This window comes from Leopardus geoffroyi, chromosome A1 (assembly GCF_018350155.1).
Source record: "Leopardus geoffroyi isolate Oge1 chromosome A1, O.geoffroyi_Oge1_pat1.0, whole genome shotgun sequence".
NCBI lineage: Eukaryota > Metazoa > Chordata > Mammalia > Carnivora > Felidae > Leopardus > Leopardus geoffroyi.
Window position 1 is genome coordinate 206,157,894 of NC_059326.1, and position 27,107 is coordinate 206,185,000.

The 27,107-nt window shown below is 39.1% G+C and overlaps 1 protein-coding gene across 2 annotated transcripts in view; it reads left to right on the forward strand.

The window, feature by feature from the left end:
• The window catches only part of C6 (complement C6), a 71,211-nt gene that overhangs the window by 13,010 nt on the left and 31,094 nt on the right, over positions 1-27,107 (forward strand). For both annotated transcript variants that reach the window (XM_045439351.1, XM_045439343.1), the window contains exons 5-8: positions 655-793; positions 7,425-7,563; positions 13,394-13,594; positions 19,589-19,829. In XM_045439351.1, the coding sequence (XP_045295307.1) occupies positions 655-793; positions 7,425-7,563; positions 13,394-13,594; positions 19,589-19,829 (720 nt within the window). The remainder of the gene's footprint in view (positions 1-654; positions 794-7,424; positions 7,564-13,393; positions 13,595-19,588; positions 19,830-27,107) is intronic.

Genomic DNA, 27,107 nt, shown 5'->3' on the forward strand with positions numbered 1-27,107 from the left:
TGATATTCAGCAAATTTTAAAAAGAAGATAACTATCTGAGTACATGGGGTTTGTACTATTTTGCAAATTCACTCACTTAATCTGCTACCTAACACTGTAGTACCTAGGCATTTAACTTGTTCAAACACTGAGATATAATAAATTTTATGTTCTTGAACATAAGATTTTTAAAAAATCACGCAGCATGACTCTAATGTGTCTGGCTTCTCTCACTCAACGTAAAAATGTAGAGATACAGTGATATTATCGTGTGTATATATTAAATTATAGGGTTTTTTTTAAATAAAAACAGTGACCTTGATTTTGTTCTGAATCAAAACAGAAGTCTGAACTTACTGTTCATTTTCTCCTACAGAACATGATCTCTACAGCAAGTTCACTGTAATGAGAATGGGATCCAGCACTACCTCCCTTATTTAAGACAATTAGCCCAATGGTGACTAAGTAATTCTAGGGTGACCCTGTAAACCTAAAAAAAAAGGGGGAAATAGCAGCTTAGCATCTATTTCCATATTTCCGAAATCTGTATCAAAAATAATGAAAACTTTCCCTCACAACTCTCCCTTGAAACTTAAAGCACTCACTCATTTAAGATCAATGGATATTTTCTCAAATAATCACTTGTTGTTAATGTTGTTTGCTTTTCCTGACTAGGCCGCTGCATTGCCAACAGGTTACAGTGCAATGGAGAAAATGACTGTGGAGACAATTCGGATGAAAGGGATTGTGGAAGAGTAAAAGCACGGTGCCCACACAAGCAACCCATCCCCAGCGTACAGTTGATGGGCACTGGGTATGTAATGTCTTTTTATCATTTAAGGGAGTAAAGTCATCTCTGAATGAATGCTCTGGAAGTAGCGATGAAAACAGTGAGAAACGAGAAACATGATTGTCCACCTTCTTCATCAACCTCTCATGACTCCTACCAGCCCTGTCTCCAATGCTTGGCTTCTGGCTCAGGCAGTATGTGGACATGGTCCTCACTCCTTGGGAGCAAAAGAATTTAGCATTTTCACAATTAGTCTGTACCAGGCAATGCCACAGACTCTTCATCAACATTGTTTCCATTCTCATATATCCTTCAGACAGGTCTGGAGTGAATCAGGCAAACTGGTAGGATGCCAGCCATTCTGGAAAATACTAAGGTAGATTCCTGGGGCTAGGTCTTGAATGGGTGAGTAACCAATCAGAAATGCAGTTTCCTCATCTGTATGTTGGATGACTACAAGCTGATTTGAAGTTCTGTCCTAAGAAGTACTAATTAGATAGGACACCTGGGTGGCTTAGTCAAGCGTCCAACTTCGGCTCAGGTCATGATCTCACATGTGAGTTCAAGACCCAAATCACATGTGAGTTCAGACCCAAAATGTTAGCTGTGCTAACAGCTCAGAGCCTGGAGCCTGCTTCAGATTCTGTGTCTCATTCTCTCTCTGCCCCTCCCCTACTTGAGCTCTGTCTCTCTCTGTCTCTCAAAAATAAATAAACCAAAAAAAAAAAAAAAAAAAAGAAAAAGAAGTCCTAATTAGAGTTGATTTAAGTGAGAGTGTGTCAATACCATCTTATCGATGTGCAGAAATGGTTTTCTTCTTTTCCTATCCTTGGAAGAAAACCTTAGCCAAAAACTCCCACTGATAATGGAGAAAGAGGGTATCAGAAAAGTATGCTTGTGACTGTCTTGAAACTCAAAACACTCAGGAAGGAAAACCAGTCCGCAAGCATGAGAGGCAAGCCCGGAGTCAATAATGGGAGACAAAGTCATAAGGAAAGGAGTGAGGCAAACATAAAGAAAGGTGATTTATAAAAACAAACAAACAAACAAACGATGGTAAGAAAAGAGGGTAAGAGGTGAACTGAACATGGCTAAGGCACCCAAACTTCCTCTCGCATGAACTATGTGATGCACTGATAGGTCAGGACAGTTTAAAGGCGGGATCACACCTGCATAGTCACCTGTCCTACTTGCTCACCTTACAAACTAGGAAACTGAGACTCAGGAAGGTGAGATAAAATGCCCAAGTCTACCAGCTAGTAAATGCTGACACAAGAATGAAAATCCAGATTTCAAAACCCAGGTTATTCCCACCATTACATTCTGATTTAGGACAATATCCACCTTAGAAATGAGAACATACTGGAAGAAATGTCAGTAGACCGGGCAAACCTCCTTCCAGTCTTTGAATAGTACTCAGCAATTCTAACATTCCTATTTTAGGTCATGAGGACATTGGAGGCTTGGCAAGGAATTCTAAATCCATTGGACCGAGCCAATGTCTCAGAATACTTTGGGAAATATAAGACAATGAAAACAGAACTAAACCTTAGTTGGAAGTATAAGGAAAATCAGTACAGATAATCTCCTGTACTCTCTTTTTCCCATCAATTTTGGGCCAGAAAGCAAATAGTTTGCTATAGGCTTTTATTGCTTTGTATTAGACTCTTAAGTCTTCAGTTATGCAGCCAGACTTGTATAATATGAAACCTGGAGGCACCAAAGACAAACAGCAGTAGTTGCAAATACAACCTTATTTGAGTAGAATGAAAACCAGAAGCTAGTGAGCCAAATTCAAGGATAGAAGTAAAATGGGGAGCAACTACTAGCCTGGAAGTAAAGGGATCCAGGTTCTAGAACTAGTTCTGCATTAACTCATTACATTATAACGAAGTTATTGAATGTTTCTGGGTTGTTGTGTACATTGGATGACTACAAACTGGTTTGAGGTTCTGTCCTTAGAATTCCTAATTAGAGTTAATTTCAGTGAGAGTGTTTCAATAACATTTTCTTATCAATGTATAAAAATGGTTTCCTTCTTTTCCTTTCCCTGGAAGAAAGCCTCAGCCAAAAACTCCCACTGATAATCACATTTTTTAATGTTCTGATTGATGAGGGGTGACATTACAAATTCACCTCTTGCTCAGTTGGTCTAGACTCTAGAGTTACAGATGGGGAGGACCACATGCTATGTGTACTTTGGCAAAAGGACCATGGGGCCCTCTGCCAACCAGAGCTGTTGTCCCAAGGTTTCTCAGAAATGAGCAAAACCTGCTGCTCAGGGACAGCCAGTCCTCTCCTCGCCTCTCCAGGGACTGAGAATTTTGAGAGCTGTTTACTGGAATCTCTTTCTAATCTGCTGGCCTTAGAATCTCTGCCCCCTCTCTAACACATTCCCACCCCAAAACAGTAGCTTCCTAGGTAGCCATACCTCTTCTTTTTATGTTTGTTTGTTTATTTATTTATTTATTTATTTGAGAGAGAGACAGACAGAGTGTGAGTGGGGGAGGGGCAGAGAGAGAGGAGGACACAGAATTCAAGCTCTGAGCTGTCAACACAGAGCCTGATGTGGGGCTCAAACCCATGAACCACAAGATCATGACTGAACCAAAGTTGAACGCTTAACTGACTGAGCCACCCAGGCACCCCAGCCATACTTTTTTTGAAGTAGCATCTCCCCAAGAAAGAATTTAACAAGACATATCAACATTCCTACATTGCCAGCAGCAGTCACCAGGTATTAAACCTGAAGCAAGAATCAGGCAATAACAGCATACTATTTGTTTTTTTTTAGCCTCAGTCTAGGTACATACACACACACACACACACACACACACACACACACACAGGTACACACATGCATATTTACATTATGTGTGTATATATAATTTTTAATTAAATTTTAAAAGTTACAGAATATGACACATAACGCCAAACTAGATAAAAACACTTTAAAAACTTAAAATATGAAAGAGTATGGTGTATTTGAAACACCAAAATATTTAAAGCCAAGTTAAATACCGCAGAAGGAGGAGAATGAATGAAAGTGAAAATTGCTACATAGTTGAATTAACTCCTAAAAGATTCCTCAGGATGGCCCTCATAGAACCACCTTCATCAAACTATCTTTGGGCTCTCTGCTGCCTTTATAGATTCCTCATGACCTGGAGCCATTTTTCTCAAGCCCTTTCTTGTTTGTGACAAATTCTTAAGTACATTGTATGAAACAGTATAAGGTCTGATACCATCTGCCTAAAGATAGTGTCAAATCCCACAGGTTAATGGCTTGGTCCCACAAGACCACCCCCCTCAGATGCTAATCATAAGTTCTAATTGTCACCTATGATTCTGACACCTAGGAGGTTTTCGGGACTCCCTCCTCTTTGATTAATTTGCTAGAATGGCTCATGGAACTCAGTAAAACAATTTACTTACTATTGTTAAAAAACAAAATTCAACTGAGTAAGTGAAGATCTAATTGGCTTCATTCAATGATTCATGAATCAGCATCCCGTCTAGCAGATAGAAAGGAGCTCTGAGGAACTATACAAAATGGAAGACTTTTATGGGCAGAAGGAGATGGAGCAAGGAAGTTTTTGCAAAGAGTGGATCATTTCAGGCAAGGTCACTTTCCTATGAGGGAAGGCAGGGGTCAATCAGGCAGATTAGTTCACTAGTGCTGACCAGGTAATTCCACATTGCTGGTTTAAGGCCACATTCCTAGGAAGGTAATTGAGAGCTGCAATAAGATTAGGCATTCAGTCTTGGTTTGCTGACATGAAGCTTAGCCCAAGTGACTCCATTTTGTTGTTTCTTTTTTTTAACACTGTTTACAAGTTTATGATAAAAACGATATGAAAAACAATACAGATGAGCCTCCAGTTGGAAGAGATGAGTAAGGCAAGGTATATGGGAAGAGGCATGGAGCTTCCATGCCCCCACCAGGGAGGCCACTCTCACAGCACTTCCATGTGTACCAACTGAGAAGCAATCTGAACCCCATACTCGTGAGATTTTTATGTAGGCATGATCCATCATTGACTCCATTTCCAGCCCCTCTCCCCTCTCAAGAGGTGGGAGATAAGGCTGGATATTCCAAGCTTCTAAAATGGCTTGGTCTTTCTGGTGACCAGCCCCTACTCAGGAGCCTACCAAAAGTCACCTCATTAGAACAAAGACACTCTTATCACCCAGGAAATTCTAGGGGATTTAGGAGCCCTGTGTCAGAAACTAGGATCAAAGACCAAATATTAGGGGGTGCCTGGGTGGCTCAGTTGGTTCAGCGTCCGACTTTGGCTCAAGTCATGATCTCACGGTCTGTGAGTTCAAGCCCTGCACCGGCTCTGTACGGACAGCCCAGAGCCCAGGGCCTGCTTCAGATTCTGCATCTCTCTCTCTCTCTCTCTGTCTTTCCTCTGCTTGCACTCTGTCTCTCTCTCAAAAATAAATAAACATTAAAAAAAAACAAACCAAAACCAAATGTTAGAACAAAAGATGCTCTCAGTGCTCTTATCACTTAGGAAGCCCCAGGAGCTAGGGGCACAGATCATTACATATATTTTTCTATTATCTCATCATATGTAATCCAGCATTATCAAACTTTTTGACACAAAACTTATTTTCACAGAATACATATTAATATCTATAAGAATTTATAAATATATTAGCATCTTCTTTTGGTAGTTCTATTTAATTTTTTTTTAATTCAAGTTAATTAACATACAGTGTGGCATTGGTTGCAGGAGTAGAACCCACTGATGCATCTTTTACATATGACACCCAGTGCTCATCCCAACAGGTGCCCTAATTAATGCCCATCACCCATTCCCCCCACCCCATAAACCCTCAGTTTATTCTCTGTATTTAAGAGTCTCTTCCGGTTTGCCTCCTCTGTTTTTATCTTATTTTTCCTTCCCTTCTCCTATGTTCATCTGTTTTGTTTCTTAAATTCCACATATGAGTGAAATAATATATTTGTCTTTCTCTGACTTATATTGATTAGCATAATACACTCCAGTTCCATCCACATTGTTGCAAATGGCAGGATTTCATTCTTTTTGATTGCCAACTAATACTCCATTGTGTATATATATCTATATACCACATCTGCTTTATCCATTCATCAGTCGATGGACATTTCGGCTCTTTCCATAATTTGGCCATTGTTGATAGTGCTGCTAGAAATATTAGAGTGCATGTGCCCCTTTGAATTAGCATTTTTGTATCCTTTGGGTAAACACCTAGTAGTGCAATTGCTGGGTTGTAGGGCAGTTCTATTTTTAGTGTTTTGAGGACCCTCCATACTGTTTTCCACAGTGCCTACATGCATTTGTATTCTTACTAACAGTGCAAAAGTTCTCCTTTCTCCCCATCCCCACAACATCTGTTGTTTCCTGAGTTGTTAATTTTAGCCACTCTGACAGGTGTGAAGTGTTATCTCATTGTGATTTTGATTTGTATTTCTCTGATAATAAGTGATGTTGAGCATCTTTTCATGTGTCTGTTAACCATCTGGATGTCTTCTTTGGCAAAGTGTCTATTCATGTCTTCTACCCGTTTCTTCACCAAATTATTTGCTTTTTTAATGTTGAGTGTGAAAAGTTCTTTATAGATTTTGGATACTAACACTTTATCTGATATATCATTTGCAAATATCTTCTCCCATTCTGTCGGTTGCCTTTAGTTTTATTGATTGTTTCCTTCACTGTGCAGAACTTTTTTATCTTGATGAGGTCTGAATAGTTAATTTTTGTTTTTAGGAAATCCAGTGGCATCTTAGAGAAGTTTTTCATCTACCACAAAACAATTTCTTAAATTTCTATAATTTACTAAATACTTGATTTGTGCTAATATCCTTGAGTTCCCTCATTTGTAAAATAGGGGAAATAATTATATCTATATCTACATCACATGATTATCACAACTATTAAATAAATATAATAGTGACATTAAATATAGATCAAATAGTGCATGACATGTCTACTATATACATACAGATATACATACATACATATAATAAATATATACGTACATTTACATATACATATATATTTACATATACTATATATATGTATATATATGTAAGTATACATATATAGTAAATACATGTGTAAAATATACATATAGTAAATACATACATGGGAATAAATAAATGTAAGCATTTGTTGAATAAATTTTAAATATTATTACAGGTATTAAAAAACAATATTACAATTTTATTAAAATATTGTCATTAATGTTTAATTACTAGCTCTCTATAAGAATTCCTTTACTGTATCATACTGAAGGAAGTGAACTGAGAATGGCATTAATTATGTAATAATTTATTTTACAATCTGCTTCCAAAGTTTGCACCGGTTTTATAAGTCATAAAATAAAATAAACCTAATTTTTTTTTCATGCTAAAAGCCCAGAATAATTGAGTGGAATAGGGAGGAATCTAACTGAGCCAGAGGGGCTGAGTTTTGGCTTCCAGCAATTTCTGGATGCCTCACCATAAACGAAAAAAAAAAAAAAAAGGTGGGGGGGGGCTTTTCTTCAAGTCATTTGTCATGAGTCAAAAATGTCTAAGAAAGGAATTTCTTTCATATAAGCACAGTAAATTTTAAAGATTGCTCTACATGTATTGAATTCTTGAAAATTACTTTGTTTCCAGGTTTCATTTGCTAGCAGGAGAGCCCAGAGGAGAAGTCCTTGATAACTCTTTCACTGGAGGAATATGTAAAGCTGTCAAAAGCAGTAGAGCAAGTAATCCATACCGTGTTCCAGCCAATTTGGAAAATGTCAACTTTGAGGTATGACAGCCTATCATGGCGGCAACCCAGTGCCGATGGTGATGATAAGCAAAATTTCCAATGAAAAATTACTGATGAATGAAGGGACAGAATACAAAGGTAATGAACATTTTAAATCACCTATTACGGTTGATGTTTAATCCTTCCACAACTCAATGAGGTCAGTGTTATTATCATCAATTTACAGATGAGAAAACTAATGTAACTAATTTGCCCATAGGCAAACAGCCGGTAAGTGGTGGATTAGAGATTCAAGCCCAGGCTTCCCAAACTGCAGAGTCCATTCTTTCTCCAGTAAACATTTAGATGTACCATATCCCACACAGATAAATGGTTTGCTTTATTCAGAATTTCCTCCCACCAAAGCTACTTCTCTCAGGTAACCACAACACTCAGACATGTAAGAGTGCCTGTCTTCTTAAAATATCAAGATGAAGCTAAGTGTAACAGGGGTAGTTCGTATCTTTCTTCCTATTTTACTAGTTGATTTGCTTTTCTGTTTTCCTAAGTGTAATGAGTGATATGCTACATACTCGCAGAATCTAGCCCAGTGCCTTATACATAGACCCTCTACATTTGTTGAACTAAACAGTCTATTTCTTAAAAAAAGAAAAAAGTGTAGGGGTGCCTGGGTGGTTCAGTTGGTTAAGTGTCCAACTCTTGATTTTGGCTCAGGTAATGATCTCATGGCTTCATGAGTTCCAGCCCCACATTGGACTCTGTGCTGGCAGTGTGGAGCCTGCTTGGGATTCTCTCTCTCTCTCTCTCTCTCTCTCTCTCTCTCTCTTTCTCCCTCTCTCTCTCTCTGCCCCTCCCCTACTTGTGCTCTCTCTGTCTCTCCCAAAATAAATAAATAAATAAATAAATAAATAAACTTTTAAAAAAGGAGAAAAATTTTTTCAATTCATTTATTTTGAGAGAGAGAGCATGCACATGCGTGTGAGAACAGAAGTGGGGGAGAGAGAGAGGGAGATTGGGAATCTCAAGCAGGCTCCACACTGTCAGTACAGAACCCGATCAGGGGCTTGATCTCACAAACCAAGAGATTATGACCTGAGCCGAAATCAACAGCCAGATGCTTAACCAACTGAAACATCCAGGTACCCCATCAATACCTATTTCTTTTAATTTATAATAAGAGCAGAGGAAAGATGTGATTTTAATGGTAACATCCATGCATACAAATTTGACATGTTTGAGAGAATTTCAGGGAGTCTAATGATTCCTGAGACTACTTTATGGATAGTGTGATTTCAGCAAAAGTCATTCAATTCTTCCTTTAGAAAACCTTTTACGTATAACAAATACCAGTAGTTTTCCAATTTGATCAGCTTAATTTAAAGCTATCTAATATATATTAGTGGGCATAAGAAATGTCCTTGGGGACTAACTGCCAAATTCAAATACCTTTTGGGAGACTGACCCCAAAAAGTCCAATCTCTGCCTGCAGATAGAAGTGACATGGGTAACAAGTGACATGTGACCAGGTAAAGAAACTCCCCATTATCTCCCCACAGATCCAGAAGATGCTAATTCCAGGGGGTCCACCACCACCAAGGGAGGTGGAAAAGGTCTTGCTGGTATGATAAATAGGAAGTCAGAATAGATACCATTCCAAAGAAATAGTAATTCGGTCAATAATAACATTACTCTTAAGATGTATTGTATTGAGGGATGCTTGGGTGGCTCAGTCGGTTAAGCATCCGACTCTTGGATTTGGCTCAGGTCATGATCTCACAGTTTTGTGAGTTCAAGCCCTGCATCAGGCTCTGTACCTCTGTCCCTCTCCTCTCTGCACCTACCCTACTTGCGCTGTCTCTATCTCTCCTCAAAATAAATAAACTTTAAAAAAATGTATTGTATTGAATAGGCTTTAGAGACAGAGCTAAAACCCAAACGTTTACATGTAATACTGTTACACTGAACCTAAACAATCAATCCATATCGTTACTTTTAAAATACAGTGATCCTTCCCACCCAATACTTAGGTATTCTCAGCAAGCATCTATGTCATGCACTTTTACAATTAACATGTTAAACTCAGCTCATGAGATGAGGGCAAATTTGTTATCTAAACTTTTCATACTTGATAGTTTTGAAGGTGTTTGCTTGTACTGTCTTACTCAATTCCCGTAACAACCTTCCCAGAAAAGTAAAAGATTGTTTATATCTATCTTACTAATAGGAGATCAAACTTAGATAACTTTCTCAGAGTTATGCAACAAGTAAATGGCACGGCTCTTAGTGCAGTGCTGCTGAAGCTAGATGAGCCCTTGACCATAACAGCAAGAAAGACATTAACAACTGTGCGATGCATGCCAGGTTTGAGTACCTTTCAAAACTACCATTGAAAAGGTTATCACCTGTGAGGTTCATGAATGATGTACCAGAGCCAGCTCTTCCAGCTTAAAAGAGCCAATCCTTAAATTGTTGGGAACTTCGGAAGCCAATTGGTAAACATAGCCATGACTGAATATTAGATATATAATCTTACAATTAAATAAAAATATTAAAAGCATAGGTGATAATTACCCAAAGTTTATCAATTCTCCATTATTTTGTTACATTGTACCATCGATGCTCTTGAGGTTACTTACATCTATTGAATCTATGTTACAAAAATGCTATATAATAATTTGCTGCTGTGCATCTCTTTCCGAGTTTGAGTTAAGGGGCATCACACAGGCAGCTGGGATCAGCTATGATAGGAAAACAAAAGGCAAGTGCTGTAGTAAATCACAGGTTTTCCCCTTGGCAGAGAGCTGGTTTTTGAACATTCACCAACAGACCACTGGATCCACCCACATAACTTGGTAACCCAAGTCTGGATGGCTAGTTACATCAGGAAGTACAGCCTGAAAATCCTCATCCAGAATAAAATAGACTCATTTCATTGTCAATGTAGATCTAAAACTTGTCGAACTTCAAGAAGCTACCTGAGTTGATCTCTAACTATATGTTGTTGAGTCTTAGGTACTATTCAACTGCTGACGAAGGTCATGGTGATATTTCTTCAAACAAAAGTTTGGGAATAACCAGAGTCAAGGTCACAAGAGAGTGGTGGACTTTTCACTGGTCCCTGTATTACTTCATTCACGCTATTAGCAGATAGCTGTGCAAATGTAAGCTGTATCTTATTGAGAACAATAGAGGAGGAGAAATTCAGCAGGCATCTGACTTCCCTTCTCCCATAGTATTGGAGTTCATGAAGACAGGTGAAACAACAGGTTGGCTGGTACACAAAGAGGCTCGTGAAAGGAAGGGAAGGGAAAGCTTTGGCTAGGAAGTCAGAAGTCCATAGGAAGAATTCTTCCCCTCAGGATCTCCCAGCTGCCAAGTGCAGAGCTCTGCCACCATAACATCCCTGCATCAGTCCGCAGAGTTGCACCACTTACTCAGGAATCCTGCTCTCTTTTTCTAGGCGGCGCTGTGTGCTAAGCATTTGCTGTCAACAGCAAACTGCAGAGTATGGTTACCGCTAGACTTTGATTCTTAACAATACACTGGCCTACTTAGACAGGCTCCTTGCTGCATCCCAAAGCCTAAAAATTTTCATAGCTCTGCAGTCCCTCAAATCCTCCCCAAATCCCATGTGAAATTCACAACTTCAGGTTCTGTCTCTGACACTCATAGCACAGGAAGTCAGTTGCCACTGGTCTCCATTCTTCCAGTCCCTCTTATCTCCTTCTGCTCCTCCTTACAAACCCATCTCCTTTCTTCAAACACAAAAGTAAGTGTCAACACACATAAATTCCTAGGTCATCAGCCCACTGGATCCACAGTGAGGATGGATGGGCTCAGCAATGTATGTAATTATATGTAAATGAGGGGGTACCTGGGTGGCTCAGTCGGTTAAGCATTCGACTTCAGCTCAGGTCACGACCTCACGTTTCATGAGTTTGAGCCCCGCATCAGGCTTTCTGCTATCAGCACAGAGCTTTCGATCCTCTGTCTCCCTCTCTCTCTGCCCTTCCTTCACTTGTTCTCTCTCTCTCTCTTTCTCTTGAAAATAAATAAATAAACTTTAAAAAATATCTTTAAAAAATAATAATGTGTAAGTGAAGATTAAAACCTTGTTCCCAGAGTTTGGTTAACATCTCTTCCTGGGAAAATCTATCCTTTCAAAAGCTGCCTTGGCTTTGCAAGTTCCCTTTCATGGAAGAGCATCCCCATCCTCTCTCCCTCTCTCCCTCTGTCACCCCCACACCTACTTGGTCAACAATTTCTGTGAACTTACTTCCTAAATATCTTTCAAATGCCCTACTTTCTCTCCACCCAACTGCCACCCCATGGACCTGGCCATTATCTTGTCTCACTTGACTTCCTCTAACAGTTTTTTACAACTGCTCTCCTTGCCTCCACTTTAGTTAACTATAGTTAACCTGATCTCTGCAAAAACACAGATGTCACAGTAACACTCCCAATTTTTCCTTCATTCCATTAATAGTTTTAAAGAACCTATTATATGCAAAATCTTGCCTTTACAAGTCAATTCAAATACTTTCTCAGGGCATTCAAGGCCCAGCCGCAGGTTTCCAGTTCAGTCTAATTTTTCAGCCCTGCTCACCCATGGGTAGATTTTCTCTGAGCTGCTGCCCAGGATATCTGAGCCCCCTTCCTTACATGCAAATATCTTTTCCTTTAAGCAGATACATCTTATTGTGTATAAGAGCTAATTCATTTGACAATAAATTTCATATTTAAAAAAAAAAGAGCTAATTCATAAAACAAAATATTTGTAGTCTGAGTTTTTTTAGAGAAATGGTAAAGAAATGTCAGCAGCTATATTTAAATAGAATTGTATCGCTTCATTGCTAACTGAAGAGCTTCATTTTGGGGCCCTTTAAAGGCTAACTTGCATGCCCTGTAGTATCTGAAAGTCACATTGAACTTTTGAGTGAATCTTACTATTGAGCAAGATTCTTTTGCAACTGGGTTATTTTGTCTTTCCTCCACTAATTGTACAAGCTCTTTGATTGTGACATGTGGTTTGCCTCACAGTGCATTTTAATTTTGAATATTTTAAAACAAGAAATTTTTCCATTGCAAACCAGACAGGCATCTTTAACATAAAGTACTCTTCAATCAATTTATTTTGCAACTTTTTTTTAAAATTCATCCATCGTCCCTTTTTGCCAGCATAATCATAACAGGGATTTAACTTGTACTGGGAAAATACCCTGCTCCACTCCTACTTCAAGTCAAGTCCCACTGGCTTTTTTTTTTTTCCTCCTCTTTCCAGACCCAGTCAGTGAAGGATTATAACCCTCCACCATGCAGAACCAATCAAGTATTTGTCCTCTGTCCCATAGACATAGCCAGTAGAGTGCCGATGCCCAACATCTAAATAAGTCTAAGTGGGTGGGGATGCAACCAGAGCAAGGAAGGACAGGATCTGTGCTCCCATCTGCTAGGCCTCAATTTTCTGGAAGATACCCTCAGTTAGATTGCAAAGAGGCTCAAAGTCACAGGCAGACCAGGAATAGCCCTCGTTTTTTTTATCATGCTGTTAAATATCATTTTAGGAGTTGTTTCCTTGACGAAGACTTTCCTGGTGTGGCCCCTCTGGGTTCAATGATTATTTAGGACAACCTCTTTTGGAGCACATCACTTCCCACACTGGATTAAGTGTCTGTGCTTGTTTGTCTCTCTAACTAAACTATTGACTCATGGAGGGCAGGAACTAATTTTTCCTTTATATCTAGCAAAATGGGTTCTCAACAAATATTTATTGAATGCATAAAGGAATGAAGCATCATTGCCTGAGATCTTAACAAGTAGTTCTAATATTTCCTAAGTTTCATCCCATTTCATATGGATTTTTCTCCAGGTGCAAACTGAAGAAGATGATTTAGAAACCGATTTCTACAAGGACTTAGTTCCTCTTACAAAAAATGAAAATAAACAAGCTGCATTCCAGGGCGAACAGAAAAAAAGCTTTCATGTACCAATTTTTTATTCCTCAAAGAAAACTCAAAGCACCACCCATAATTCTGCCTTCCAACAAGCCATTCAAGCCTCCCACAAAAAGGTAATAAAAATGGTTCCCAATCTTTTTATTCTTTTCTGAAAGTTAACACTAAGTCCAGCAATCATGCAATGAGAGGAGAGAATTTTTGATATCAAATTGGCAAGATTTCGAACACAAATTTAAATAGATTTAGTTTGTTGATAAATCCCATTTCAAAAGTTATAGAAGTGATATGTATAATGTTGCATACATTTGGCTGTGTTTATGGTTGTGTTCTGTTTAAGTTTTCTTTGTCTTACTGATTTAGGTGTATTTTTTATAAGCTACATGTAACAGAACTTTACTTTTTTAACATAATCTGACAATTAGAACTTTGCTAGGGAAATTCTGCCTTCTCTGATTTAACAAACTCACTGAAATACTTGATCATGTTTCTTCCATCTTTAATTTTTCATACTCATTTTACTTTGTTGCTGTTTCCTATTTCTCTACTATGGCTGTCTTTGTCACATTTCTGGTTACCCCTTTTGGTCATTTTGGAAGTTCTACTAGAACATTTGGAAGTTCTCTCTTTTTTAGAGAGAGTGCAAATGAGGGAGGGACATAGGGGAACAGAGGATCCAAGGTGGGTTCTCTGCTAACAGCAGAGAGGGCTCAAATGAGCCGATGCAGGGCTCAACTCCATGAACTGTGAGATCATGACCTGAACTGAAGTTGGATGCTTAACCAACTGAGCCACCCAGGTGCCCCTAAACTTTTTAAATTCTGCTTGTGATGACCTTTCTCTAGTTAACAAGCATAATTAAGCCTATGTTTTTTCTTTTATCACATGAAGTAATATCTACAGCCCCCAAAAGATATTTTACTTCCCCACACCCCATTCCCACTATCTCCTTGAGAATGGGTCTACGTTCTGCTCCCCTACCAATATCATTACAGGCCTCCAAAACCTCAATTTTACTGAGGTAGTTCAAAACCTTTGTGTTCCAAGCTATTCGCTAGGTTTGTTTTGTGTTCAGTTTTATATTACATATGTTCATTTGTATTTTATCCTGACTCTTGTGTAGTCTATTTTAAAGATTCCTCACATAACACTTATAAATTCCAAGTTCATAGTCTGTATTTTATATCTGTGTAATATTTTATATACGTACGTGTGTGTGTGTGTGTGTGTCTATACATTTGCTCCCTAAGTCCTTATATATCTAAAAAGCCTACATTTTCCCTGAGCAATAAAGATAAGGAATATCTTGGCCAAATATAGGAATCTTGAATCATAGTCTTCTTTTCTTGGTAGTTAGTGGATGTTATTCCACTATCTTCTACTTTTCGTTGTTGCATAGGAAAAATCACATGGATAACTGGTTGTCTTTCTTTTATTTTCTCTGGAAATTTATAATTTTTATTGTTGTTGTTTATAATTTAGGTTGTATCTGAATATTAGACTTCTTCCATTAATCTTGCCAGGAACTAACAAAGTTCTTTCAATATGTAAAGATATATCTTCATCCAGTAATCTTTCTTCCTCCTTTCCTTTTTCTTTTATTATTTGTATATTAAAACTCCTGGACATGTTTTCCAGCTCTTAAGTGATTTAGGAGACAGATTTCTATTAGACATTTTTAAACATTTACAAAGTTCTTTTAAAATAATATCTGTTCCTGGGGTGTCTGGGGTGGCCAAGTTGGTTAAATGTCTAACTCTTGATTTCAGCTTAGGTTGTGATCTCACAGTTCTTGAGTTCAAGCCCTGTGTCTGACTCTGCACTGACAATGCTGAGCCTGTTTGGGATTCTCTCTGCCCCTCCCCAACATGCTTGCTCTCTCTCTCTCTCTCTCTCTCAAAATAAATGAACTTAAAAAAAAATAAAATAGTCTCTGTTCCTCCCAAAACCACCACTCTCAGTGGTATTTGCTCCTTCCAAAGAGATGAATGGGAAGACTGAGCCCTGAATCATAGAGTGTGAAGGGGCGGTGAAAAGAGGAACCACAACCAGAACAAAGGGGAACAGCAGCTAGAGGGCATCATTTTATGGCTCCTCCTGCCCTTACCATAGTGCCTCTCACACATTTATTTATTCATCCATATATATATATATATATATATATATATATATATATATATATATAATAGCCCCATTTATAGATACTTTTCCTAGGCTAATTTCATTTATCTTGAAAAGAACCCTAAGGGGGAATCAGAGTAGATATTTTCAAGAACATTTTACAGGTGAGTACATGAAGTCCATGTATTTATTCTGAAGTCAAGAAATATTTATCAAATATCTACCATGTGCCAAGTACTACACTAAAACTCAAGAAGCTGAGTGGCTCCTGTGATGTCACAGTGAGTAAATGCCAGAGTCGGGCATTGAAATCAGCTTTCTGATTTTTGCCCACTGTTTATATCCACTACATTATACCTCAAGCTATCTGCTTGTTCATTCATTCTGTTATTCATAATTTCAACAAACTATGAAAAGAGTAGAGTTCTGGTGATATGAACACATAAAAGAAAAAAAGAGGGAATAAAATGATTCCTTTTATAACATATCGTTAGTTCACTTTAGAATGGGCTATAGGTAGCATAGTGTCTCTCAAACTTAGCAAATTATATTCTTTTTTCTTTTAAATTTTTATTTTAATTCCAGTTAACACAGTGTTATATTAGTTTTAGGTGTACAATATAGAGATTGAACAATTCCATACAACACCCGGTGCTCATCAGACAAGTGCACTCCCTAATCCCCATCCCTTTTAACCCATCCCCCCACTCACTTCCCTTCTGGTACCATCAGTTTGTTCTGTATAACTAAACGTCTGTTTTTTTTATTTGTCTCTCTCTTTTTCCCCCCTAGTTCATTTGTTTTGTTTCTTAAATTCCACATATGAGTGAAATCATCTGGTATTTGTCTTTCTCTGACTTACTTCACTTAGCATAATACTCTGGCTGTATCCGTGCGATTGTAAATGGCAAGATTTCATTCTTTCTTATGGCTGACTAATGCAAATTATATTCTTAAGACAAGTTAGTATTGGGGCGCCTAGGTGGCTCAGTCGGTTGAGCGTCCGACTTCGGCTCAGGTCATGATCTCACGGTTCGTGAGTTCAGGCCCTTCATCGGGCTCTGTACTGACAGCTAGGAGCCTGGAGTCTGCTCCCGATTCTGTGTCTCCCTCTCTCTCTGCCCCTCCCCCACTTGTGTTCTGTCTCTCTCTGTCTCTCTCTGCCTCTCAAAAATAAAGAAAACTAATTTTAAAAATTTACAAAGAAGACAAGTTAGTTATCAGAATTAGTAGGAAGTAAAAATATATATCCCATGGCCCTTCTCTTAATATATTGATTCAGAATATCTGGGGTTGGGCATGTGATTCTGGTTTTCTTTTTTTAAGCCCCCAGCTCATTCTGATATAGCCAAGATTGGAAACAACTGCTTAAAAATATAGTCCAAAATGAGAAGGAAAATGGACATGTAGAAAGAGACATAGATATATACATCAGTCTCAACATTAAGATTAGCTTGACAGAATTGGTTTATAAATGTTTCAGCCATGCTAGAGAAAACTTGTAAAACCCTTATCTGTGGATAAATAGATGTTATTTGATCCTCTAAGAGTCTGCCCCAAATTGGGAACATTTTAGGCTATTCACAGTAGCAGCTGGAACTTTTGAAACTGCTTATATTCACCCATTTTTGACCTACAAAATTGTCAACTTCATCGGGTTCTACCCAGTATCTTTGATTAGATCGCAACAGAATAAGGAAATCCTGGGTTAAGTAGAAGACGCTACTGATGGGGCGCCTGGGTGGCTCAGTCGGTTAAGCGTCCGACTTCAGCTCAGGTCATGGTCTCACGGTCCGTGAGTTCGAGCCCTGCGTCGGGCTCTGTGCTGACAGTGCAGAGCCTGGAGCCTGTTTCGGATTCTGTGTCTCCCTCTCTCTCTCTGACCCTCCCCCACTCATGCTCTGTCTCTCTCTGTCTCAAAAATAAATAAATGTTAAAAAAGAAAAAAAAAAAAGAAAGAAAACACTACTGCAACGTCTCTTAGTCTTCAAATAGTGAAAACAAGGTACCACAAACTTGAAAAATCAATCCACTCCCTCCAGTGGAGCTTAATGCTTTATTTATTCATTTCATCAATCACAGATCTAACTAAACATTTGTTAGGCAGATAATCTGTTTCAAAGTCAAAATACCAGGTGTCTCAGTAAGATTCAGTGCTTTTCTGAATTACTTTATGAAGTTGAACCCACAAAAAGATGGTAAAAATAAAGCAAGATCTCGCAGAATGTTGAGACAGATCATACATTTTTTATTTTTTAAATATTTTTTAAAGTTTATTTATTTTGAGAGAGATAGAAAGAGAGGCAGAGAGAGAGGGAGAAAGAGAGAGAATCCTAAACAGGCTCCATGTTGTCAGCACAGAGCCCGACACAGGGCTCGAACCCACGATCTGTGAGATCATGACCTGAGCCAAAACCAAGGGTTGGGACACTTAATGACTGAGCCATCCAGGCATCCCGATCATACATAGTTAATAACCTACTGTCATGTAATGGGTTAGCCTAAAATAGCCCCATTTTAACCATGATGCATTTGATAAATGCTTGGCTTGTGCTGAGTTGAGTTACCAAAGTTTCACTTGTATGTTTATAATTTAGTTGGTAGAGCAACCTGGAAATTTTGAACCACCCATTCCAATGTCCATGTCTGAACAGGTATTTCAGATACTCTGGAAGTGGGTGCGCTTCTTACTAAAAGCATAATGTCCCTCCAACTTTCTAAAGGCATGGTTCTGTGACAAAATTCAAGTATTAAACTTAAAAATAGAATTGATGGACAATGAAAATGTAAGCCCCTCAAAGGGATGAACTTTGTCTACCTTGCCCATTTCTGTGTCCACAGCATCTGAGGTAGCTGAGCAATAAATGTGTTAAAAGGCAAAAAGGGAGGGCGAGGGGTGGAAAGGGGTAGGAGAGAAGCAAAGGGAAAGACAGAGGGAGGGGAGTGAATGGTGACTCTTCTTCAATACTTGTGATTATTTCTTTTCTTTTGTGTTAGCAGACATTTTATGCCATAATTATAGCACACAGGAAAACAGCGATTTAATAATTTACAGCTACGATAAAGTTCTTTTGCTGAAATATGCTCCTCTCTCTGCTCCTATTACTCAAATACTACAATTTGCTAAAATTGAGAAATAGATAAATTATATAATTTTTTTAAGAACAGCATACATGGATACACTCATAAAACTCAGTGGATATGTAGAACAATAATTTAATGGAATGAGATTTGGGTATAATACCAACCATCAAATCATAAATTAACCCAACATAAAAAGAAATGAATAAAAAAACTCTCAAACAAATATTTCTGTTGATGGGTGGAAGAGAGAGAATATAAATAATTTTGTTTAATCTTAACCCTGAGTAATTTGGAATCACAGCATCTTAGAGTTGAAAGGGGTGTGGTATGTCATCTGGTGGATAACTGTCATTTATAGACCAGGTGACATTTCACAGACAACTGGGGCCTAGAAAATGCAAATGCCAGTTAGTGACAAAGTTGTGACTTGAATCTCAATTGCGTAACTTCCAATTAAAAATATATGCAATCCTTTTTCGACGTGTTGCATCAGCAAGTCTTTCTAAATAAAAACTCAGTAGGGACACAGCTATGATTGACAAGCAAGAGTGAAAGATTTACTTTTCTGATAATTGATTGATCTCTTTTTGGTATGCCTTTGGTATGCCTATTGATCTCTTTTGATATGCCTACCAAACCTATGCTTCAGTCACAGTTTACATGACTGAGATCATCTTATCTGTTCAGCACTTTGGACATCGCAGGAAAAAGTTGTGGAAAATAAAATGAAAATTATGTTTTTGTGTGTGAGATCATGCCATAGAGAGTTAAAGTTATCATGTTATGGTTGGAAGGCAGCTAGTGATAAATAGATGACATTTCAAGGCTTGACACTTCAAGCTTTTATTACGTTTAATCATCTTGTTTTCTTTCTTTTCTTTCCTCTTTTCTCCTCTTCCATTTAGGATTCTAGTTTTACTAGGGTCCATAAGGTGATAAAAGTCTCAAACTTCACGATGAAAACTAAAGATCTGCAGCTTTCTGATGTCTTTTTGAAAGCACTTAACCACCTGCCTCTAGAATACAACTTTGCTTTGTATAGTCGGATATTTGATGACTTCGGGACTCACTATTTCACCTCTGGCTCCCTGGGCGGCGTGTATGACCTCCTCTACCAGTTTAGCGTCGAGGAACTGAAGAACTCAGGTAGACCTTCTGCCGGCCTCCCTTTTTTCTTAAACCTGATTTGACTGCGTGCAATTCATTTTTCTCTTATTCTATTAATTCTTCTTTATTAACTTTTAGACTCCACTGTACTTCCAAAATGATAGGAAGAACAACCAAAAGGTACACACTCAAATAAATAAAATTATAAGATTAGGACCCCCCAAAAAAGAAAAAATATACTTAACCTCTCTCATTGGGCATTAGATTTGTCTCTGAGTTTCCTGACAGGTGGGAACATCATAAGCTACACAGTAGTGGTAACCTAAAAGAGAGATACATGCTATTACCTCAAGAAAAATGAGATTTGTCCTGAAACTAAACTCCAAAAGATAATTTACTTACAACAATTTTATAGGAGATAATAATTTTATAGAACAATAATTATAGCAAATTTTCTAACAGTCTTTTTCTTTTAATAATGTTTTAAGTAAAAGCCAAGGGCATTAAGACAAAAGCACAATTAAGAACTTGACAAGGGACTAAATTAATGTGGGCTAGATATGCACCTACCAGTGATAAAATTGAAACCAGATGAGAAGCACTTATTTTGAAGAAAGTTGGCAAATTTTTATTTTGGGATATAATCAGGGATATTTTTCTGCTTATATGTAAAATAACAATAAAAACCTTGGTTTATAGATAAACCTTGGTTTCTTAAGTGTTAGCTTAAATTGCCACTATTAATTATTATTATAGCTTAAACACCATTGGATAAATTCATTTTCAGACTCCTTTGTGAAATGACACAGGGCCTTTGTGATGATTCTATCATGTGTCTCTTGAGAACATGGTTAGGAAACTGTAACCAGAACTCAACTGACCAATTACCCCATATAAATAAGAATTCTTGATCATGTAACTTTTATATAGAAGAAATCAGGAATTTATTTAAAAAGACATCAGGCCAGGTCTGGGGCCAACAGAGTGTCAATCCCTGTGTTCTTACATCTCATGATGGCAAATACTAATGTTTAATGTGGCTGCCCTGAGTTATTCCAAACTTTAAGTGACCAGATATCCCTCATGATCTGCTTCCTAAGAGAGAAGAGGGCATAAATGTCTTTGAGAAGGACTTTCAGTAAGAGGATCTAAAAAAATTACTATCTGACAGAGTTACTGAAATTCAAAAGATTTATGCTGTGATGGGCTTTTCACATTGCCTGACCCTTATGTTTCATTTCAGTTATCCTTTCCACAGGAGTGATGTTTGTATGACGAATTTGATATCTTCTCCCATGAGAACACCAGCAACATTAATGCTGAGCAAAAGTGCTTGGGGAAAATCTCTGGCCCTTGATTGGTTTCATCTCACCCCTGGGATGAAATTATTCTGGTCACTTGCTGCTATAGCCCAGAAAATAATTTCTCATTTGATCAGCTGTACTTATCATGCATTCAAAGCAAAGCCTCTAAAGGCTCAGAGATCAGGTCAGTTAAAGAACTATGTGAGGAAGCCCGGGGAAGATGGCGGCGTAGGAGGACGCTGGGCTCACCGCGCGTCCTGCTGATCAATTAGATTCCACCTACACCTACCTAAATAACCCAGAAAACTGCCAGAGGATTAGCAGAACGGAGTCGCCGGAGCCAAGCGCAGACGAGAGGCCCACGGAAGAGGGTAGGAAGGGCGGCGAGGCGGTGCATGCTCCACGGACTGGCGGGAGGGAGCCGGGGCGGAGGGGCGGCTCGCCGGCCAAGCAGAGCCCCGGAGTCTGGCGGGCAAAAGCGGAGGGGCCTGACGGACTGTGTTCCGACAGCAAGCGCGACTTAGCGTCTGGGAGGTCATAAGTTAACAGCTCTGCTCGGAAAGCGGGAAGGCTGGAGGACAAAGGGAGGGAGAGCTGCTGAGCCCCCTGACGACAGAGCTCAGTTTGGTGGGGAACAAAGGCGCTCGCCAGCGCCATCTCCCCCGCCCATCCCTCAGCCAAAATCCCAAAGAGAACCAGTTCCTGCCAGGGAACTTGCTCGCTCCGCGCAAACACCCAACTCTGTGCTTCTGCGGAGGAGCCAAACCTCTGGCAGCGGATCTGACTCCCTCCCGCTGCCACAGGGCCCCTCCTGAAGTGGATCACCTAAGGAGAAGCGAGCTAAGCCTGCCCCTCCGGCCCCTGTGCACCTTGCCTACCCACCCCAGCTAATATGCCAGATCCCCAGTATCACAAGCCTGGCAGTGTGCAAGTAGCCCAGACGGGCCACGCCACCCCACAGTGAATCCCGCCCCTAGGAGAGGGGAAGAGAAGGCACACACCAGTCTGACTGTGGCCCCAGCGGTGGGCTGGGGGCAGACATCAGGTCGGACTGCGGCCCCGCCCACCAACTCCAGTTATACACCACAGCACAGGGGAAGTGCCCTGCAGGTCCTCACCACGCCAGGGACTATCCAAAATGACCAAGCGGAAGAATTCCCCTCAGAAGAATCTCCAGGAAATAACAACAGCTAATGAGCTGATCAAAAAGGATTTAAATAATATAACATAAAGTGAATTTAGAATAATAGTCATAAAATTAATTGCCGGGCTTGAAAACAGTATACAGGACAGCAGAGAATCCCTTGCTACAGAGATCAAGGGACTAAGGGACAGTCACGAGGAGCTGAAAAACGCTTTAAATGAAATGCAAAACAAAATGGAAACCACCACAGCTCGGATTGAAGAGGCAGAGGAGAGAATAGGTGAACTAGAAGATAAAGTTATGGAAAAAGAGGAAGCTGAGAAGAAGAGAGATAAAAAAATCCAGGAGTATGAGGGGAAAATTAGAGAACTAAGTGATACACTAAAAAGAAATAATATACGCATAATTGGTATCCCAGAGGAGGAAGAGAGAGGGAAAGGTGCTGAAGGGGTACTTGAAGAAATAATAGCTGAGAACTTCCCTGAACTGGGGAAGGAAAAAGGCATTGAAATCCAAGAGGCACAGAGAACTCCCTTCAGACGTAACTTGAATCGATCTTCTGCACGACATATCATAGTGAAACTGGCAAAATACAAGGATAAAGAGAAAATTCTGAAAGCAGCAAGGGGTAAACGTGCCCTCACATATAAAGGGAGACCTATAAGACTCGTGACTGATCTCTCTTTTGAAACTTGGCAGGCCAGAAAGAATTGGCACGAGATTTTCAGTGTGCTAGACAGAAAAAATATGCAGCCGAGAATCCTTTATCCAGCAAGTCTGTCATTTAGAATAGAAGGAGAGATAAAGGTCTTCCCAAACAAACAAAAATTGAAGGAATTTGTCACCACTAAACCAGCCCTACAAGAGATCCTAAGGGGGACCCTGTGAGACAAAGTACCAGAGACATCACTACAAGCATAAAACATACAGACATCACAATGACTCTAAACCCATATCTTTCTATAATAACACTGAATGTAAATGGATTAAATGCGCCAACCAAAAGACATAGGGTATCAGAATGGATAAAAAAACAAGACCCATCTATTTGCTGTCTACAAGAGACTCATTTTAGACCTGAGGACACCTTTAGATTGAGAGTGAGGGGATGGAGTACTATTTATCATGCTACTGGAAGCCAAAAGAAAGCTGGAGTAGCCATACTTATATCAGACAAACTAGACTTTAAATTAAAGGCTGTAACAAGAGATGAAGAAGGACATTATATAATAGTTACAGGGTCTATCCATCAGGAAGAGCTAACAATTATAAATGTCTATGCGCCGAATACCGGAGCCCCCAAGTATATAAAACAACTACTCATAAACATAAGCAACCTTATTGATAAGAATGTGGTAATTGCAGGGGACTTTAACACCCCACTTACAGAAATGGATAGATCATCTAGACACACGATCAATAAAGAAACAAGGGCCCTGAATGAGACATTGGATCAGATGGACTTGACAGATATATTTAGAACTCTGCATCCCAAAGCAACAGAATATACTTTCTTCTCGAGTGCACATGGAACATTCTCCAAGATAGATCATATACTGGGTCAAAAAACAGCCCTCCATAAGTTTACCAGAATTGAAATTATACCATGCATACTTTCAGACCACAATGCTATGAAGCTTGAAATCAACCACAGAAAAAAGTCTGGAAAACCTCCAAAAGCATGGAGGTTAAAGAACACCCTACTAACGAATGAGTGGGTCAACCAGGCAATTAGAGAAGAAATTAAAAAATATATGGAAACAAACGAAAATGAAAATACAACAATCCAAACGCTTTGGGACGCAGCGAAGGCAGTCCTGAGAGGAAAATACATTGCAATCCAGGCCTATCTCAAGAAACAAGAAAAATCCCAAATACAAAATCTAACAGCACACCTAAAGGAAATAGAAGCAGAACAGCAAAGGCAGCCTAAACCCAGCAGAAGAAGAGAAATAATAAAGATCAGAGCAGAAATAAACAATATAGAGTCTAAAAAAACTGTAGAGCAGATCAACGAAACCAAGAGTTGGTTTTTTGAAAAAATAAACAAAATTGACAAACCTCTAGCCAGGCTTCTCAAAAAGAAAAGGGAGATAACCCAAATAGATAAAATCATGAATGAAAATGGAATTATTACAACCAATCCCTCAGAGATACAAACAATTATCAGGGAATACTATGAAAAATTATATGCCAACAAATTGGACAACCTGGAAGAAATGGACAAATTCCTGAACACCCACACTCTTCCAAAACTCAATCAGGAGGAAATAGAAAGCTTGAACAGACCCATAACCAGCGAAGAAATTGAATCAGTTATCAAAAATCTCCCAACAAATAAGAGTCCAGGACCAGATGGCTTCCCAGGGGAGTTCTACCAGACGTTTAAAGCAGAGATAATACCTATCCTTCTCAAGCTATTCCAAGAAATAGAAAGGGAAGGAAAACTTCCAGACTCATTCTATGAAGCCAGTATTACTTTGATTCCTAAACCAGACAGAGACCCAGTTAAAAAAGAGAACTACCGGCCAATATCCCTGATGAATATGGATGCAAAAATTCTCAATAAGATACTAGCAAATCGAATTCAACGGCATATAAAAAGAATTATTCACCATGATCAAGTGGGATTCATTCCTGGGATGCAGGGCTGGTTCAACATTCGCAAATCAATCAACGTGATACATCACATTAACAAAAAAAAAGAGAAGAACCATATGATCCTGTCAATCGATGCAGAAAAGGCCTTTGACAAAATCCAGCACCCTTTCTTAATAAAAACCCTTGAGAAAGTCGGGATAGAAGGAACATACTTAAAGATCATAAAAGCCATTTATGAAAAGCCCACAGCTAACATCATCCTCAACGGGGAAAAACTGAGAGCTTTTTCCCTGAGATCAGGAACACGACAGGGATGCCCACTCTCACCGCTGTTGTTTAACATAGTGCTGGAAGTTCTAGCATCAGCAATCAGACAACAAAAGGAAATCAAAGGCATCAAAATTGGCAAAGATGAAGTCAATCTTTCGCTTTTTGCAGATGACATGATATTATACATGGAAAATCCGATAGACTCCACCAAAAGTCTGCTAGAATTGATACATGAATTCAGCAAAGTCGCAGGATACAAAATCAATGTACAGAAATCAGTTGCATTCTTATACACTAACAATGAAGCAACAGAAAGACAAATAAAGAAACTGATCCCATTCACAATTGCACCAAGAAGCATAAAATACCTAGGAATAAATCTAACCAAAGATTAAGGGATCTGTATGCTGAAAACTATAGAAAGCTTACGAAGGAAATTGAAGAAGGTTTAAAGAAATGGAAAGACATTCCCTGCTCATGGATTGGAAAAATAAATATTGTCAAAATGTCAATACTACCCAAAGCTATCTACACATTCAATGCAATCCCAATCAAAATTGCACCAGCATTCTTCTCGAAACTAGAACAAGCAATCCTAAAATTCATATGGAACCACAAAAGGCCCCGAATAGCCAAAGGAATTTTGAAGAAGAAGACCAAAGCAGGAGGCATCACAATCCCAGACTTTAGCCTCTACTACAAAGCTGTCATTATCAAGACAGCATGGTATTGGCACAAAAACAGACACATAGACCAATGGAATAGAATAGAAACCCCAGAACTAGACCCACAAACGTACGGCCAACTCATCTTTGACAAAGCAGGAAAGAACATCCAATGGAAAAAAGACAGCCTCTTTAACAAATGGTGCTGGGAGAACTGGACAGCAACATGCAGAAGGTTGAAACTAGACTACTTTCTCACACCATTCACAAAAATAAACTCAAAATGGATAAAGGACCTGAATGTGAGACAGGAAACCATCAAAACTTTAGAGGAGAAAGCAGGAAAAGACCTCTCTGACCTCAGCCGTAGCAATCTCTTACTCGACACATCCCCAAAGGCAAGTGAACTAAAAGCAAAAGTGAATTACTGGGACCTTATGAAGATAAAAAGCTTCTGCACAGCAAAGGAAACAACCAACAAAACTAAAAGGCAACCAACGGAATGGGAAAAGATATTTGCAAATGACATATCGGACAAAGGGCTAGTATCCAAAATCTATAAAGAGCTCACCAAACTCCACACCCGAAAAACAAATAACCCAGTGAAGAAATGGGCAGAAAACATGAATAGACACTTCTCTAAAGAAGACATCCGGATGGCCAACAGGCACATGAAAAGATGTTCAGCGTCGCTCCTTATCAGGGAAATACAAATCAAAACCACACTCAGGTATCACCTCACGCCAGTCAGAGTGGCCAAAATGAACAAATCAGGAGACTATAGATGCTGGTGAGGATGTGGAGAAACGGGAACCCTCTTGCACTGTTGGTGGGAATGCAAATTGGTGCAGCCACTCTGAAAAGCAGTGTGGAGGTTCCTCAGAAAATTAAAAATAGACCTACCCTATGACCCAGCAATAGCACTGCTAGGAATTTATCCAAGGGATACAGGAGTACTGATGCATAGGGGCACTTGTACCCCAATGTTCATAGCAGCACTCTCAACAATAGCCAAATTATGGAAAGAGCCTAAGTGTCCATCAACTGATGAATGGATAAAGAAATTGTGGTTTATATACACAATGGAATACTACGTGGCAATGAGAAAAAATGAAATATGGCCTTTTGTAGCAACGTGGATGGAACTGGAGAGTGTGATGCTAAGTGAAATAAGCCATACAGAGAAAGACAGATACCATATGGTTTCACTCTTATGTGGATCCTGAGAAACCTAACAGGAACCCATGGGGGAGGGGGAGGAAAAAAGAAAAAAAAAAAAAAAAGAGGTTAGAGTGGGAGAGAGCCAAAGCATAAGAGACTGTTAAAAACTGAG